Source organism: Citrus sinensis, chromosome 4 (assembly GCF_022201045.2).
Source record: "Citrus sinensis cultivar Valencia sweet orange chromosome 4, DVS_A1.0, whole genome shotgun sequence".
Taxonomy (NCBI): domain Eukaryota; kingdom Viridiplantae; phylum Streptophyta; class Magnoliopsida; order Sapindales; family Rutaceae; genus Citrus; species Citrus sinensis.
In genome coordinates, this window is record NC_068559.1 from 18,426,322 (window position 1) to 18,442,210 (window position 15,889).

General features: G+C 31.3%; 1 protein-coding gene across 1 annotated transcript; it reads right to left on the reverse strand.

The window, feature by feature from the left end:
* Nucleotides 1-4,019: 4,019 nt before the first annotated feature.
* On the reverse strand, nucleotides 4,020-7,761 carry LOC107177788 (uncharacterized). The gene is made up of 5 exons (XM_052439897.1): nucleotides 7,525-7,761; nucleotides 6,419-6,747; nucleotides 6,109-6,277; nucleotides 5,836-6,019; nucleotides 4,020-4,156 (listed from the first exon to the last, which is right to left on the reverse strand). The coding sequence occupies exons 1-5, from the start codon at nucleotides 7,759-7,761 to the stop codon at nucleotides 4,020-4,022; spliced, it is 1,056 nt and encodes a 351-aa protein (XP_052295857.1).
* Nucleotides 7,762-15,889: the final 8,128 nt, after the last annotated feature.

The following is a 15,889-nucleotide window of genomic DNA, read 5'->3' on the forward strand; positions in this document are numbered from 1 at the left end:
GAAACATTGAGCTTCACCCTTCACCTCAGCTTAATAAAATTAGCTACTCATATTGAAAGAAAACACAACATTCTTTTTTTTTGATAAACTTTTTTAAATATATTAAAAAGAAATTTGATACAAACGGAAAATATTACATGCGGCTGTACAAATTTTTTTTTTAAAGAAAATATTGAGATCTTGTACAATAAATTGTGAAGTTGTATAGGCAAACCAGGTTACCCTCCAAGGATAATAGGCTCAAAAACTCATTTGGTCTTTTCATAATATGTACATTCCTCCAAATGGCTTAATCAATTTCACTGATTCAATTTCTCAATTTACGTTTCAACATGTAAAGGGAAAAAGATAGTGTAACATAACTCAAGGCCAAAGATAATACGAATACCAAAATTTAAAAATCATCATGTTATCCAATGTTAAAAGATCACACCGAAAAAGAATTTTTTTTTTTTTTAGAAAACACTAAAAAATTGGGACTGATTGCAGAAACTTAAGGGAATTAATTAAGAGAAAAAGAAAGAAAAAAAAGTTAGAAAACAACTTTTTTTTGGGAAAACAAAACACTAAATTAAAAAAGATGTGTTTCTAGAGACACTACATTCTATATTCTGCCATCTTTGACTCAATTTTTTATCCAAAGTTAGTCTTTACAATAAAAATTAGTAAAAACATCACTAGGACTGAGACATTTCACAATTATCAACTATTCCCTCTCCCCAACCTAAAGGAGACATTGTCCTCAATGTCTAAAGAATGAGTAGAGTTTAGAAGATATCACTTAGCCACTACTGGAAATATTTATAGACGGAGAATTAAATCTAATTTACACTTTTTACGAGAGTTACTGCCATCGTCATCAGTTGCCCAATCCAATGCCAAAGTCATGGGATCTGGCTTTGATTTGTAAGCTTGCAAAAGATCAAGTAACTCATTAGCAGTAGGAGCACAAATAAAGAGTTTTTTCGCTAAGGATGGAATGAAATAATTTTTTATTGCATGATTAAGAAATGTTATTAAGCCATCATAAAAGTTATTAACATTTAACAAACCGATGAGTTTTTTATGGATATTCAAATAGGCCTAAGAAGCAAATGTAATTAGCGCCTCTAAAGTTGCAAGATCTCTTGGCAAGAAAATGAAAGCGTCAATATGATTTAACATTTCGAATATTCTTTCTTGCATACCTGAGACAACTAACTCTTCTCGAGTTGGTGGGTCTGGTAGACATCTTAAAAGTTTTAAGGCTTTTGGAATGATGCCTAACACTTGGTTTTCTCGAACGAAAGCAGCTTCAGAGACAAGATTTGATAACCCTCGGTCACCTCCTTCATATACAAGATGTAATTTCCTCTCTGCTATAACACGAACAAGATCTATGGCTGCCTGAACGAACTCCTTATACTTTCCATAGCAAAATCCAGAAAGCACATAAATATTTTTAAATTAACTGCTTGAAGTTGCTGCCATTAGAACAATTATAAAAAGAAACAATTTGTGAGTGTTTGAAAAGAAGTTCCTATTTAAGGATCTTGGTGACGGACATAATGATATACATTTGTAAATGAGGTGGTGTGTTTGTCAAATGAAGCGTGAAACTTTTAGCTTAATAATTCAAAGGCGAACAGTAAAAAGAAAAAAGAAACAGTGATTAGATAAAAAATAACACACAATAATAATAATAATGCAAAAGATAAAAGAACAGTAAAATAAAAGGATATTTACTGGTAGTTGTAATTGTGGCTCATATCTTCCTCTGGTTTTACATCCAGTAACGACTTGAACGCCCTCTATGGGTCGAGGATATGCTTCACATCCAGTTTTCTTATAAATTGACAAACAATGTCTTTTAGAGTCAGATTCCAAAGACTAAACTGTGCACTTTCCTTTTGAAACAACTTCCACAAATTTTAAATTTCATGTTGAACATATCCACTCGGATGCGTCTCAAGAGATCGTAAGATATCATCCAACGATTCTTTACTCATGCCATCCTTAACGAATTTGATTTTATCTTCACGATTTACAGAAACCATTCCTAAAGCTTTATAACGTGGCTTTTTGCAAGCAAGTCTTACACAATGAGAACATTCAGAGCCAAGTCATTTAACTCTTCTTTTCTTAGCAAATGTACTTTTACCAAAACCAGGATGTAGGAAATGAATGGATCAAAAAACTAACCTGCCAATCGGACCTTTACTTCAATTAACCAGCGAATGTCAGCAGGAATCTCATTGATCATTAACAAACGCAATCGTTCACAACGAGCTTTGTAAATCTTCTTAAGAGCATTTTGAGGGATTGAAGGAAAATGTTGATGCAATTTTCGTTGTATTTCTTCCATGCTTGACATTGAAGTTTCAGTTATTGTGGGAAACTGAGAATAGCGACTTAAAAAGTCACGGAGTATCGTTATCCACCATTTATACGGGAGAGTGAATCAAAACAAAACGAATCAAATCTACAAAATCAAATCAAAAGTGAAGAAGAAGAACAAAATAAAACAAAAACACACAAGAAATATAACTCACCTTTGTCCTTTTATTGAATTTACCTCCAGTTCCAATTGCAGATTGTAAATACCATCCTCTATTTCCTTGAGTTGTCTTTCTAGATCTTTCACGTGGGATACTAACTCTGGTGGTTGTAGATCTCAAATGGGATGTAATTTACAAAATCGGAGCAATTTCCTTAGGTAAAATTTTACATAAAAGACGTTTTAAGATAATCGAAAAAGAAATTTCTCATAGAGGTACTCATGACAAGTATAAAAATTTGGTGCGCTAAATCACTATTGTCAAACAACACACAATTAAAACAATGCAATGCACTCTATTCAAGATATAGGGAAAATGAACAAGAAAAAAAATCAAACAATTCAAACGATAAAGTAACAGTAAATCAAATTCATAAAATGTTAAAATGAAAAGGCTAAATCAAAATTTTGTGGGTCACTCAAATTTATTTCGGTATCTGCTTCACGTGGTTGGTATTCCAGATATGGTTTCAATCTTTACCCATTAACTTTAAATGTGACACCATTCTTTGGATTCTCAATTTCTGCGACTCCATATGGATACACATTTTTTATAATAAATGGATCATTCCACTTTGACTTTAACTTCTCTAGAAATAAATGAAGACGAGAATTATAAAGTAACACTTTTTGACCAATTTTAAATGTTTTCCGAAAAATTCTATTGTCATGAAAAAATTTGGTTCTTGCATTGATAATTCTGGAATTCTCATATGCATTATTCCTTAATTCTTCAGGTTCATTTATTTGCAATTTACGCACATTACCAACACAATCAAGATTTGAATTAAAAGCTTTAATGGCCCAAAATGATTTATGTTCAAGTTCAACTGGTAAGTGGCAAGATTTTCCATAAACAAGCTAATAGGGTGACATTTCTAAAGATGTTTTAAAAGCAGTATGATATGCCCAAAGTGCATCAGTTAGTCGAAGAGACCAATCTTTACAGTTTGTATTAACTGTCTTTTCTAAAACTTGTTTGAGGGTGATAAAGGGTAGCAACTTTATGTGTAATTCCATATTTCTTCATTAAGGACTCAAATGATTTATTACAAAAATGTTTACCTCCATCACTGATAATGGCTCGAGGTATTCCAAATCTGCTCAAAATATTTTCTTTTAAAAAGCGGATCACAATCTTGTGATCATTGTGCCGACAAGGAATCGCCTCGATCCATTTTGAAACATTATCAACAGCAACCAAAATGTATACAAATCCAAATAATGATGGAAAAGGGCCCATAAAATCAATTCCCCAACAATCAAATATTTCAATGACAAGAATGAGGTTTAAATGTATCATGTTTCGCTTTGAAATAGATCCTACCATTTGAAAATTCTTACATATTTTACAGAATGCATGTGAATGTTTAAATAATGTAGGCCAATAAAATTCACACTGCAATATTTTTGCAGCTGTCTTTTTTAAAGAAAAATGGCCACCACATGCTTCAGAATGACAAAATTGAATGACCCTACTTACCTAGTCGTCTTGTATGCATCTTCGAAAAATTTGATCGGAGCAATACTTGAACAAGTATGGTTCATCCCAGTAAAAGCTTTTCACTTCTGTTAAGAATTTCTTCTTGTCTTGGGAACTCCAGTCACATGGCATTTCACCTGTTGCAAGATAATTAACAATATTAGCATACCAAGTCATTTTGTTTATAGAAAATAAAAATTCATCAAGGAAAGAATCATTGATGGGTGTTGTTTCAATTGAAGACTCATTCGTTAGTCTTGAAAGATTATCTGCAACAACATTGTCAGCGCCCTTTTTGTCTTTGATTGTTAAGTTAAATTCTTGAAGTAGCAAAATCCATCGTATCAACCTTGGTTTGACATCCTGTTTTGACATTAAATATCTCACAGCAGCATGATCAGAATAAATAATAGTGGATGAACCAATTAAATACGAATGAAATTTATCCAATGTAAATATTACAGCAAGTAGTCATTTCTCAGTTGTAGTGTAATTAATTTGAGCACTATTTAAAGTTCTACTTGCATAATAAATGACAAAGGGCTTACATTCCTTTCTTTGACCCAAAACAGCGCCAACGACATAATCACTAGCATCACACATTAGTTCAAAAGGTAAAGACCAATAAGAGGGTTGCATTATTGGGGTTGATGTCAAAAGGCTAGTTATCTTTTCAAAAGCTTGTTGACAAGCTTTAGTCCATTCAAATTGTGTGTCTTTTATTAGGAGGTTACAAATTGGTCTAGATAAGGCATTAAAGTCTTTTATAAACCTCCTATAAAATCCTGCATGTCCTAAAAAAGAACAGACTTCTCTAATTGTTTTTTGTGAGGGTAATTTTGAAATGACTTCAACTTTGGCTTTTTCAACTTCGATTCCTTTTGACGACACGACATGGCCCAAGACAATTCCAGAAGTGGTCATGAAATGACATTTTTCCCAATTTAAAACTAGTCCATTTTCTTTGCACATTTCCAAAACTTTTTCTAGATTATCAAGATATATATCAAAAGAATTACCAAATACAGTTAAATCATCCATAAAAACCTTTAGACAATTTTCAACCATGTCACTAAAAATGCTTAGCATGCACCTTTGAAATGTTGCAGGAGCATTACAAAGTCCAAAGTGCATTCTTATAAATGCAAATGTTCCAAATGGGTATGTGAATGTGGTCTTTTCCTAGTCTTCTAAGGCTATAGGGATTTGATAATAGTCAGAGTAGCCATCAAGAAAGCAGTAGTAGGGATGTCCAGCTACTCTTTTGAGAATTTGGTCTAGAAATGGAAGGGAAAAATGATCTTTTCTAGTGACATCATTTAATTTTCTGTAATCAATGCACATGCGCCAACTAGATAGAATTCGTGTTGGGATTGGTTCACCTTTTTCATTTTTTACAACAGTTATTCCAGATTTCTTTGGTACTACTTGTGTTGGACTTACCTATTTACTATTAGAGATATGATAGATAAATCAATGCACATGCGCCAACTAGATAGAATTCGTGTTGGGATTGGTTCACCTTTTTCATTTTTTACAACAGTTATTCTAGATTTCTTTAGTACTACTTGTGTTGGACTTACATATTTACTATTAGAGATATGATAGATAGTTCATACATCTGGTAATTTAAGGACCTCATTTTTTACCATTTCTTTCATATGAGGGTTTAATTTTCTTTGTGGTTGACAGATTGCTTTGACATTTTCCTCTAAGTGTATTCGGTGTGTGCAAATTAAAGGATTAATGTCTTTTATGTCTTTTAAGGTCCAACCAAATGCAGTTTTATGCTTTTTTAGTACAGATAGCAACTTACCTTCTTGATCATGCGTGAGCTGGGAAGAAATTACCACCAGATATGTCTTTTGTTCTCCAAGATAGACATACTTCAATTCTTCTGGTAAGGGCTTTAATTCGAGCTCTGGTGTTTCCTCTACGTTTGGTTCTTCAGGTTGTACCGTATTTTCAAAGTTCGATTGGTCATCATCACCTGTAAGTACCTGCATAGAATCAAGTGTAGGGCATATGTTAGCAATTCACAATCTAATTCCTTACTTGATTTAAAACAACCAGTAAAATAAATTTTCGCAGAGTTTGTAAAATTCTCATCCTGAATGTGTTTCTCAATGATTGGCTCGATGAGATCAATCTCCTCATTCTCATTATCATCATCTTCTTGGTGGTGAGATTGTTTACACATGTTGAATACATTGAGTTCCAGTGTCATGTTGCCAAAAGATAAATTCATTAATCCATTCCTACAATTTATCAAAGCATTAACAGTATCTAAAAATGGTCGACCCAATATAACATGAATTTGTTTGCATTCATTAACAATTAGTTCCTTTTACAAAACAATAAAATCCACATAATATATGAATTTATCGACTTGGACTAACACATCTTCAATTATTCCTCTTGGAACTTTAATCGATCTATTAGCAAGTAAAAGAGTGGTAGAAGTTGGTTTTAACTCACCAAGATTGAGTTGTTGGTATACTGAGTAAGGAAGCAAATTAAAACTGGCACCAAGATCAAGTAAAGCATGTCCAATTTTATGATCCCCAATAGTGCAAGAAATAGTTGGACGACCAGGATCCTTGTATTTCAAAGCACTATTGGTTGAGAGAATAGAACTTACATGTTCTGCTAGAAAAGCTCTCTTTTGCACCTTATGTTTCTTTTTCACTGTGCACAAATCTTTCAGAAATTTTGCATAAGAAGGTACCTGTTTAATGACATCCAGCAGGGGAATATTGACCTTTACTTGTTTAAAAACTTCATAAATTTATGGACTGTGGTTTGATTTCTTTGGCTTGATTAGTGCTTGAGGAAATGGGGGTACAAGAGGCGAGTTGGTTATTTCTTCATGGGTTAAAGGTTCGACAAACTCTTCCTTATTTTCTGAAATTGAATCTTTACTAGTTTCACGAGGGTCCACAATGTGTTTTTCGACCACTTTACCACCATGAAGGGTTATAACCGATTTGACTTGACTCATATTTTGGTTTCCTGAATTTCCCATTTGAGGATGTTGTTGACTCTTGGGGTTTGGTTCAGGTTGAGCAGGAAAGTTTCCTTTTTCATGTATGGTCAGAGCAGATGTAAGTTTGGAGATAGTTTCTATCAAATTGGTTAAAGTTTGCATCGTTTGGTTATTGATCGACTCTTGTTTTTCAATAAACGAATGCAATGTGTCTTCTAGAGTTTTTCTTGGTGGTGGGACATATGATGGGTAACTCTGGGAGTTTTGGAAATTTTAACGTGGAGGAACTGGTTATGAAGGTTGTGTATGATTGTCATTTCTCCAACTGAAATTTGGGTGGTTTCTCCAACCAGAGTTGTAAGTTTGGGAGTATGGATTTGGATTTGGCCTTTTGAAATTGTCAACAACATTTACTTGTTCATGCAAACTTTCTCTCAAAGCTGGTAACGTTGGACAGTCCTGCGTAAAATGGTCAGTAGAATCGCAAATATAACATGAAATATTTTGAACAGACTTTACATGATCATTCTTTTTCAACTCTAATGCTTCGACTTTTCTAGCTAATGATGCAAATTTGGCTTGAAAATCATGGTCTTCCCTTAGGTTATGCATGCCTGCATCAGATGGAGATGACTGGGGTTTACTTGATGACTCATAATACCCAACTGTATCCCAGTGTTGTGCTTTTTCTTCTATATAATCAAGATAGTTTAATGCATCTTCAGGACTTTTATCCCTAAACTCACTATTACACATCATTTCAACACCGTGGTGTGAGCAAATTTTAAGTACTTCTTTAAACATATCCCAACATTGGTAGATGGTTTCTCCTGATTTTTGAGTGAAAGTTCTTATTTGTCTTTTGAAAGAATTTGTTCTGTGGGGTGGAAAGAATTTTTTCAAAAATTGTGCTTGCATTTCATCCTAAGTTCGGATGGATTCTGGCCTAAGATTTTGTAGCTAAGTTTTAGCTTTATCCTTTAGTGAGAAAGGAAAAAAACTTAAGCCTGATTATATTCATGCTACAATTTTGATCAGTACATGTGTTACAGACTTCCTCAAATTCCCTTAAGTGCAAATATGGATTTTCAGACTCAAAACCATGAAAAGTATGAAGAAGTTGAATGATACCAGGTTTGAAATTAAAACGTGATGCATCAGGGGGGAAAAACTATGCATGAAGTCTCTAAGGGTCCTAGGCTATTCATGAAGATTTTGTAATGCTTGGTCATTTTCGTGCTCTGAAAAATTTTTAGCTCCTATGTCAGCCATATTTAAGGGTGGTGAAGGTAATCTTCTAATTAATCTGCCACTATTTGTACGAGACCAACGACGCATGCAATGCTAATGATGTGTGCTAAACCAATGATGCATAAAACACTAAATGAAAAATTGCAAAAATGAAAATAAATTGGAATTTAAATAAGTAAAAAAATGCGAAATAAAAATAAACAAACTAAAGATAAATAAAATAAATAAATTAGGCAGTGAAACTAGGCATAAATAAAGGAATTAAAAGAAACAATTTTGGCGGTATAATAAACCAGCCATATAATAAAACATAAAATTAAATAAATTAATGTACAAAAATAAATAAACCGAAATTAAAATGTTAGGTGGTAGAACCGACCATATAAATAAAAATATATAAATTAACAAAATTTAAATAACAGTTAGGCAGTATAACTGACCATTTAAAATAAATGCGGAAAGTAAATTGCAAAAATTTAAAGAAATAAATTTGATTTGGGGACTGCTTTGCAAAGGTTTTTGGGCTAAGATGATGTTTCTCACAAATTGTATGGATAATGTTAAGGTTTGAAAAGAAGAGGGGTGCTAACTGAAGTTTTACAAAAAGAGAATAAAATAGAATCACGGAAAGATGGTAACGACAAAACAAAAAAATAAAATAAAATAAAAATAAAGTAAAGACAAACTAATACCAAATTTAGAAAACTCCCTGGTAACGGCGCCAAAAATTTGATACTACTCAAAAATGTATTATTCTTAAGTATAAGAGTGTCTAGTTATAATATAACCCAGTGAGACCGGGGTCGAACCACAAGGAGTTTTAAATCTAGTAAAACTAAGAAAATTAATTACGGGGCAAAGAAATTATTTGAAATTAATTTAAAAATAAGCTAAGGTTTAGGATCCACTCTCTGTGTTCGAACTATAATTTTAATACTCTCTCATTTATATTTTGTCTCACTTTTACCAATTAATTATTATATCATTTAATTCTATGTGTGTGGATAAATATGAAATAAAGTACCTAATGTTACACATTATATTAATGTGTCGACATTATATCAAAATACCATAAAATCTAGTGAAATTTATAAATTAACATGATATAAAAATAATTAGAAAATAATTAAATAAACTTAAAAACTCATTTGAGAAAATGATAATAATTAATAGTTTGAAACATTGAGCTTCACCCTTCACCTCAGCTTAATAAAATTAGCTACTCATATTGAAAGAAAACACAACATTCTTTTTATTTGATAAACTTTTTGAAATATATTAAAAAGAAAATTGATACAAACGGAAACAAGAAAAGAAAAGAAAGAAAGATAGAAATTCTTCAATCTCGGCTTCAGCTCTCAAAATAGCTCTCTAGCTTCTGGCCCTCGGCTCTCGCGTCCCCTCTGGCTTGCATCCCCTTGCCTTTTATAGGCAAGGGAATCGTCTTATTTTATTTTATTTTATTTTGATATTATATATACATATTGAATTGTGTGATGGTGAGGAGGCGTGATGGCCTCCTGACCATCACAGCAACCAAAACATGGTTGCCTTTTGCTTTTTTGTCCTTTTTTTTATTTTATTTTATTTATTATTTATTATTTATTATTTATTATTACATCTTTTCAATTGTATTCCAGTAGTTCTTCTTTGTTCCCGCTTTTAATTCCAATTTCATCTTTATTCCTGAAAATTATTTACAAGATAAAAATTAACAAATTACGAATTAATTTAACATAAAATATATTTGGGGAGTATTAAAATAATTTAAAAATAATGAACGCATTAATCAACACAATAAGTGAAAAACTAATAATTTTATTCTTATTAAATGTACACTTATTAGTGTCAATCAGAAGTAGTGTGGTTCATGTGAGAAACTCTAAAAACTAAAAATAGACCAGACCATAGCAAGTTAGAGACCATCATATCAAGGCATCTCCAAGTGTGCCCATTTATCCAAGTAAAAGAACTCTTAATAAAGCTACTATCCTTTAAACCACAATCCAATAAAACGAAGTTAAAAGCATCCAACGGAGTCTAAGGCTGAGCATGCCCACTAGAAATCTCAGACAATGATAAAATCCCCTAAATCATTCAAGGGCTATTATGAGTGTCAGCAAACACTATAAGGGCATCCCATAAATCCTCCTACATAGAAATAGAAAAAATAACATATACATAGGAAATTAAAACAAGATCAAGTAAAAAAAATATGAGTAACTCAGTAATGAATCATATGATCGGCGTCCAAAATCATCTCCACATAAAACGGGAAGACTAGAGCACCTAAATCTTCTTAAACTAAGAAAACAAGGCCCTCTTCATCCCTAAATGAACTTTAGCAAAATCTTGTTCAGCTACATTCAAAAATAGCTCCAAAATACAAACCAACAATAATCGATGTATTGGAAACAATTTTAATCTATGAACTTCGGGGGCCTTATTAATCCCTTGAATATTCCAAATAATAGAATTAATCATTAGGAGGGGAAAATCTAGAAGGCAGCATATGCTTTTCAGTGTTAAAGTACTTCTAACCAATGATAAAAGAAAACTCCTAAGAAGAACTAACAATTCGTTGGCAATCAAATTTTTCAATCACAACATTAGAATAAGAAGGGGTACAACATTATCGGGATCATATAAAAACTTACTATCATCTTTACCAGACTCTTCAAAGCTAAAATCCAAATTTGAGTAGGATAAGCTAAGACAACCATCCCTACCTGCTATATATGCCTCCGAAATACTGTTGCGTATTGGAAAATACATATTTAGATATGATAAGTTTGTCATTTTATACTCCAAGTCTCACTAACATTTTCACTTTTATGTATTTAAATTCTATTATGTGTGTTTTATTATAATTTAAGTATTTTAAGGATATTTTAGTTATTTCACAACTAACGAGAAGTCAAACAATGAAACAAATGGCGATTTTGAACTCAGGACGGTCGAAACCTTAAGAAGAGCATAAAAAGATATTTGGTATTGTTCATGTTTATGGTATTGTTCACATATATGATATTATTCATAAGTATGACACTGTTCACATATCGGTACGATGACGTGGCATTGACCGATGAAGTGGCAGTATCCTATTGAGCCAATGATGTGGCGTTGACCGATGATGTGACAAAATCTTATTGGACCGAAATGCTGATGTGGTGTTGACTAATGATGTGTTCCAACCAATCAAAACTTACCACATGGCGCAATCCTGGGTGTCTGAATTGTTTTCATCTGATGATCATGATTTATCTATTGTATCTATAAATAAAGGGCTCCCCTCTAATTTGAGACCCTTGAATCTATTTTTTAGTCCCATTTTATGCAATTCTCTCTCAATCTTGTATGTTCTTTTTACATATTTTAGTAAAATTACCATTTTATCCATAGTTCAATTATGAGTGGCTAATTTAGTTTCAAGTTTAGATTGAAGGTGAAGCCTCAATATGATCTATGGGCTTAATTAAGTAAATTTGTTTTTTTTTCTTCTTTGATTTATGTGGTTGTTTTGACTCATTATTGACAAACAGTGTATCATATCTAGATTTTGCATGGTATACTGGCTCCTTAGTGAAGGTTCGTTACTGTCTAGCACAATAAGTACTTAGCACCATATTAATTAGAGAAGAAAATTTCCCTCTAGTATTATGTGGGTGGTCTTCACTCAGTGTTGACAAAAAGTGTATCTAAGCTATTTAGTGGATGGTCTTGCCACGATTATCGTCTAGCACAGCGTGTTCTTGACACCACACTTAATGGAAGATCATTACCTCTGACACACTGAGTGCTTGATACCATATTTATTAGAGTGGGGATTATAAGGAGTGGAAATATCCCCCTCATGAATTAATTGGAACTAAAAAGGAAATATTAAGCCCATGGTGAATGTTTATTGTAAATCCAAAGACTTAAACGTTTCATCTGCATTGGTTTCATTTTTAATTCATTCCCGCCTTTTTATTTTAAATCTTAAGATAAAAAAAAATCACTTCCAACCAACTCACATTTACACCTAAAAAATTAACTATATGCATAATTAAATCTACCTCCTCATGGGATCGATAATCGTCATCACAAAAATATATTCTATAATAAATTTGTGCGCTTGCGAATACAATAAAATTTACACAACAAATACTTTGTAAACAAGTTGTATCATTAGTAAGTTTTGAAAAGGCACTAGGACAAGCTAGACCATCAATACTATCAATGTTAGGCCGATCTCAGCCAACCAAATCAACTCATCAATCCAAGCACCTAAATTAGGAATTCTCATATCCATGGATGCACCCTCAATACCGATACGCCTTGAAGGCCGAATCTCCTCCCTCAACATAGGCTTCTAAGCCAAATTAAAAGGATTTGGCCCTTTGGGTTGATTATTAGTAATAATAACATTAGCAAACTTTGGTTGTTTACTCTTATCTCTAGCACTTGTATATTGTGCTTTGCCAGTAGGTTGTTGGGGGTTTATGAAGGCCAACATTAGCAACATAACAATTATCTGTTGTGTGGCCCAAATGCTGGCAAGAAGCACAATAGTCGGGAACCCACTCAAAAACAACATCATAGCAAACTAGAATCACCCTCACCTATCCAAATTCGTGGCATCCAAACTTCATACTCCATAAGAACCCTATCAATAGATGGCCTATTAACTGAGACTGTGGCATGATCCGCAGGCAAAAAAATACCAACAACAACAGTAATTGAAAATAAAGTAGGCTTTTAGTGAATAAAATGCACAAGCAAGTAAGGAAAATAGACCTAACAGAACAATAAGAGATTCAACCGAGTAACGGAGAATGAGAATTGAAGTCATCATTTTAAACTATAACTTAGATTAATTACATGGATGAAGATCCTTGTTTAGCTGTTGAAGGCATTGTTTTGCAATTAGCAATATAACTTGAATTCCCTCACTTTTAAAAGCTACTTTCGCCCAACTAGAAAATCAAAGATTGAAGGTTACAACAACTTAGAAATCTCAATACATGAATTGGATTTATTTCATTTAATTGTATAATTTAATTGTTTGTAGAGATATTCATAAAAAGAATTAGAAAATAATTCTAGGGTTTAGGGGATGAAGATAGACGATAAAGAAAAAAAAAGAGTTTAGATAGGGATGTAGAGAGTAAATTATTTCATTTAATTGCATAATTTTATCCTTAATGGTAAATTCATTAATAGACATTTTGGTAATAAATATTTTAATGTAAAAATAGGTTTGAAGAGTATTTTGGTGGATTCAAATAAACCCTCCAAATAGAAACCTTTGTATATTTTAGTAAAAGATAAAAATACTCCCAAATTTTTAATTTGTGGAGTATTAAGGACCAGTTTGATAATATTGTAACTTCTAAAATAATTGTTATCAACTGTACTGTAAAAATAATCAGCAGTGAAGAGAATCAGTTAAACGTTTGGTAAAATTTATTTTTAAAAGTGCTGTAAGTTTTAAAAACAGTGTTATATGTTTAGTAGATTTCACTATTAAATTACTATAGAAATGTAAATGACTGAATCAAACATGATATTGAATAAAATTTATGTACAAATTTATAAACACATATGTAAAATGTTTTTATTGTGTATTTATAATAATTGATAACTAAATTAAATATTGTATATTATTATTATTATTATTTATTTTTTTATCCCAATATAATTGGTTATAATAATAATCTCTTTAAAATTAATGATTTTATTTCCCAGTTAATAATGATAATTTTATATTTTTATAATATATATGAAATTGTATTAAGTATCAAACTAATTTTAAAAATAAGAATTTGATAAGCTAATCCTTCCCTATTTTTCATAGTCTATTGTAGGATGAAGTGATTTACCAAAATTAATTTTTTTAAAAATTTACCAAATACTAAAATTAATTTTTAACTATTCAAAATTACTTTTAAACCTCCCTAAAGCTACTCCTAAATCCAACTAGGCTTCTATTTGGAGTGAATTGTCCCAATATCCAAGGTTAAGACAACAAAGATCTTACTAGGGCTGGAAAATGTTTGAAATTGAGGTCCTTTTGCATTGAAGTATTGTAACTTTTAAGTTATAACTACTGTATAGAAAAAATTATAATTGTAAAATTAAAGTTAATAGTATGAAGTAAATACAATTTTTAAACGATGCTTTTAATAAAATTAGTAAAGATTAATAGATTTTTTATTATACAAATATAAAATAAAATCAACTTATCTTCTAAATTACAACATGTAGTGTTTATCAAATAATTTAATATTATACCTTTTAAATTACAATTATCCAACCTTAATCTCAAATGCGCCTTGAATCTATAGAATAATATTTTATTTGTGAAGACCCATTGTGCAAACGCAATAAGTCCGATGCTCATGCGCTTGATTTTCTATTTGTTGTTACATTACCCTTGAGCACTCTTTTTTTTTTTTTTTTGCATTATTGATTACTATAGGGGATAAAACTTTAAAAAAAAAATTATTGAGAAACTTCAAAAATTTTGTTTTCACGGACTTGGTCAGGTAATTTTTAAGTAATTTTTTTTAGTTAATCACCATGTGAGTTCGTATGAGTAAAGATGGCCAATGGGCCGGGCGGCACGAGACACGGCACAGCACGGCAGGAGCACGTTTCGGTGAGGCATGAGGCACGGCACGGCACGCACGTGGGCCGTGCCGGGCCTTAAAGCATGACACGATTAGAGATGGGTCAAAGCACGGCACGCGAAAAAGCACGTAATAAGCACGGTTCATTGATGGGCTAGCACGCGGCCCGTGGGTCATCAATAGCACGTGGGCCAAAATATATCTAAGTAAATTTTTTTAACAAAAAGTAAATATAAAATATTATGAAATTAAAGTAAAATATCTTGAAATTAAATGTTTTAATATATTTTTTAGCATAGACTTTTAAAAATTAATTTAAATCATTAAATCTTAGTTTAAACAAATATTCTAATTTTTATGTTTATAATTTAATAATTGAATAAGTAAATATCATGATTTTAATAAATAAAATTATAAATATCATAATTTTATTTATGATATTTATTACATTATTTATTTATGTTTATAATTTATTAAATGAATAAGTAAATAACTAAATATCACGATTTTAATAAATAAAATTATAAATATCATAAATTATAAATAAATTTTTTTTACAAAATTAATAATAAATTTTTTTTCATATGAAATATTTTTCATATTAATATTAAATCATAACTTAGTTAATATTTAATAGAGATACGTTTCATTTGTGAATGAAATATTTTTCATTTGTGAATGAAATATTTTTCATTTTAATTTTAATTAATTATTATTATGATCTATGGAATTAAATTTATGTATTGTTGTGTTATGAATTATGATTGATTATTGTGAAATAAAATATATAGTTGTGAAATTGTGATAAACTAATAATAAAATGTTAATTGCTCTCTTAATAAAAATTAATATGATTATGATTATGAATAATAATCATGTTGGTGGGCTTAAAAAAGCACGTTAGACACGTGGGCTTGAATAAAGCACGCCAAGCATGTAGGCAGGGGCGGAGACAGCATAGTGATTCACTGGGGGCTTATTCAACAGTAACATAATTTTTTTAAAAAAAAGTAATAAAA

What these genes read in the sequence shown, in the direction of transcription:
- LOC107177788 (XM_052439897.1), bottom strand. Translation starts at nt 7,761, where the DNA reads ATGTGTAATAGTGAGTTTAGGGATAAAAGTCCTGAAGATGCATTAAAC. An exon ending in AGTTGAAAAAGAATGATCAT is followed by an intron (nt 6,748 to 7,524) that starts GTAAAGTCTGTT and finishes GTCATTAAACAG; the next exon opens with GTACCTTCTTATGCAAAATT. An exon ending in ATGAGAATTTTACAAACTCT is followed by an intron (nt 6,020 to 6,108) that starts GCGAAAATTTAT and finishes GATTCTATGCAG; the next exon opens with GTACTTACAGGTGATGATGA.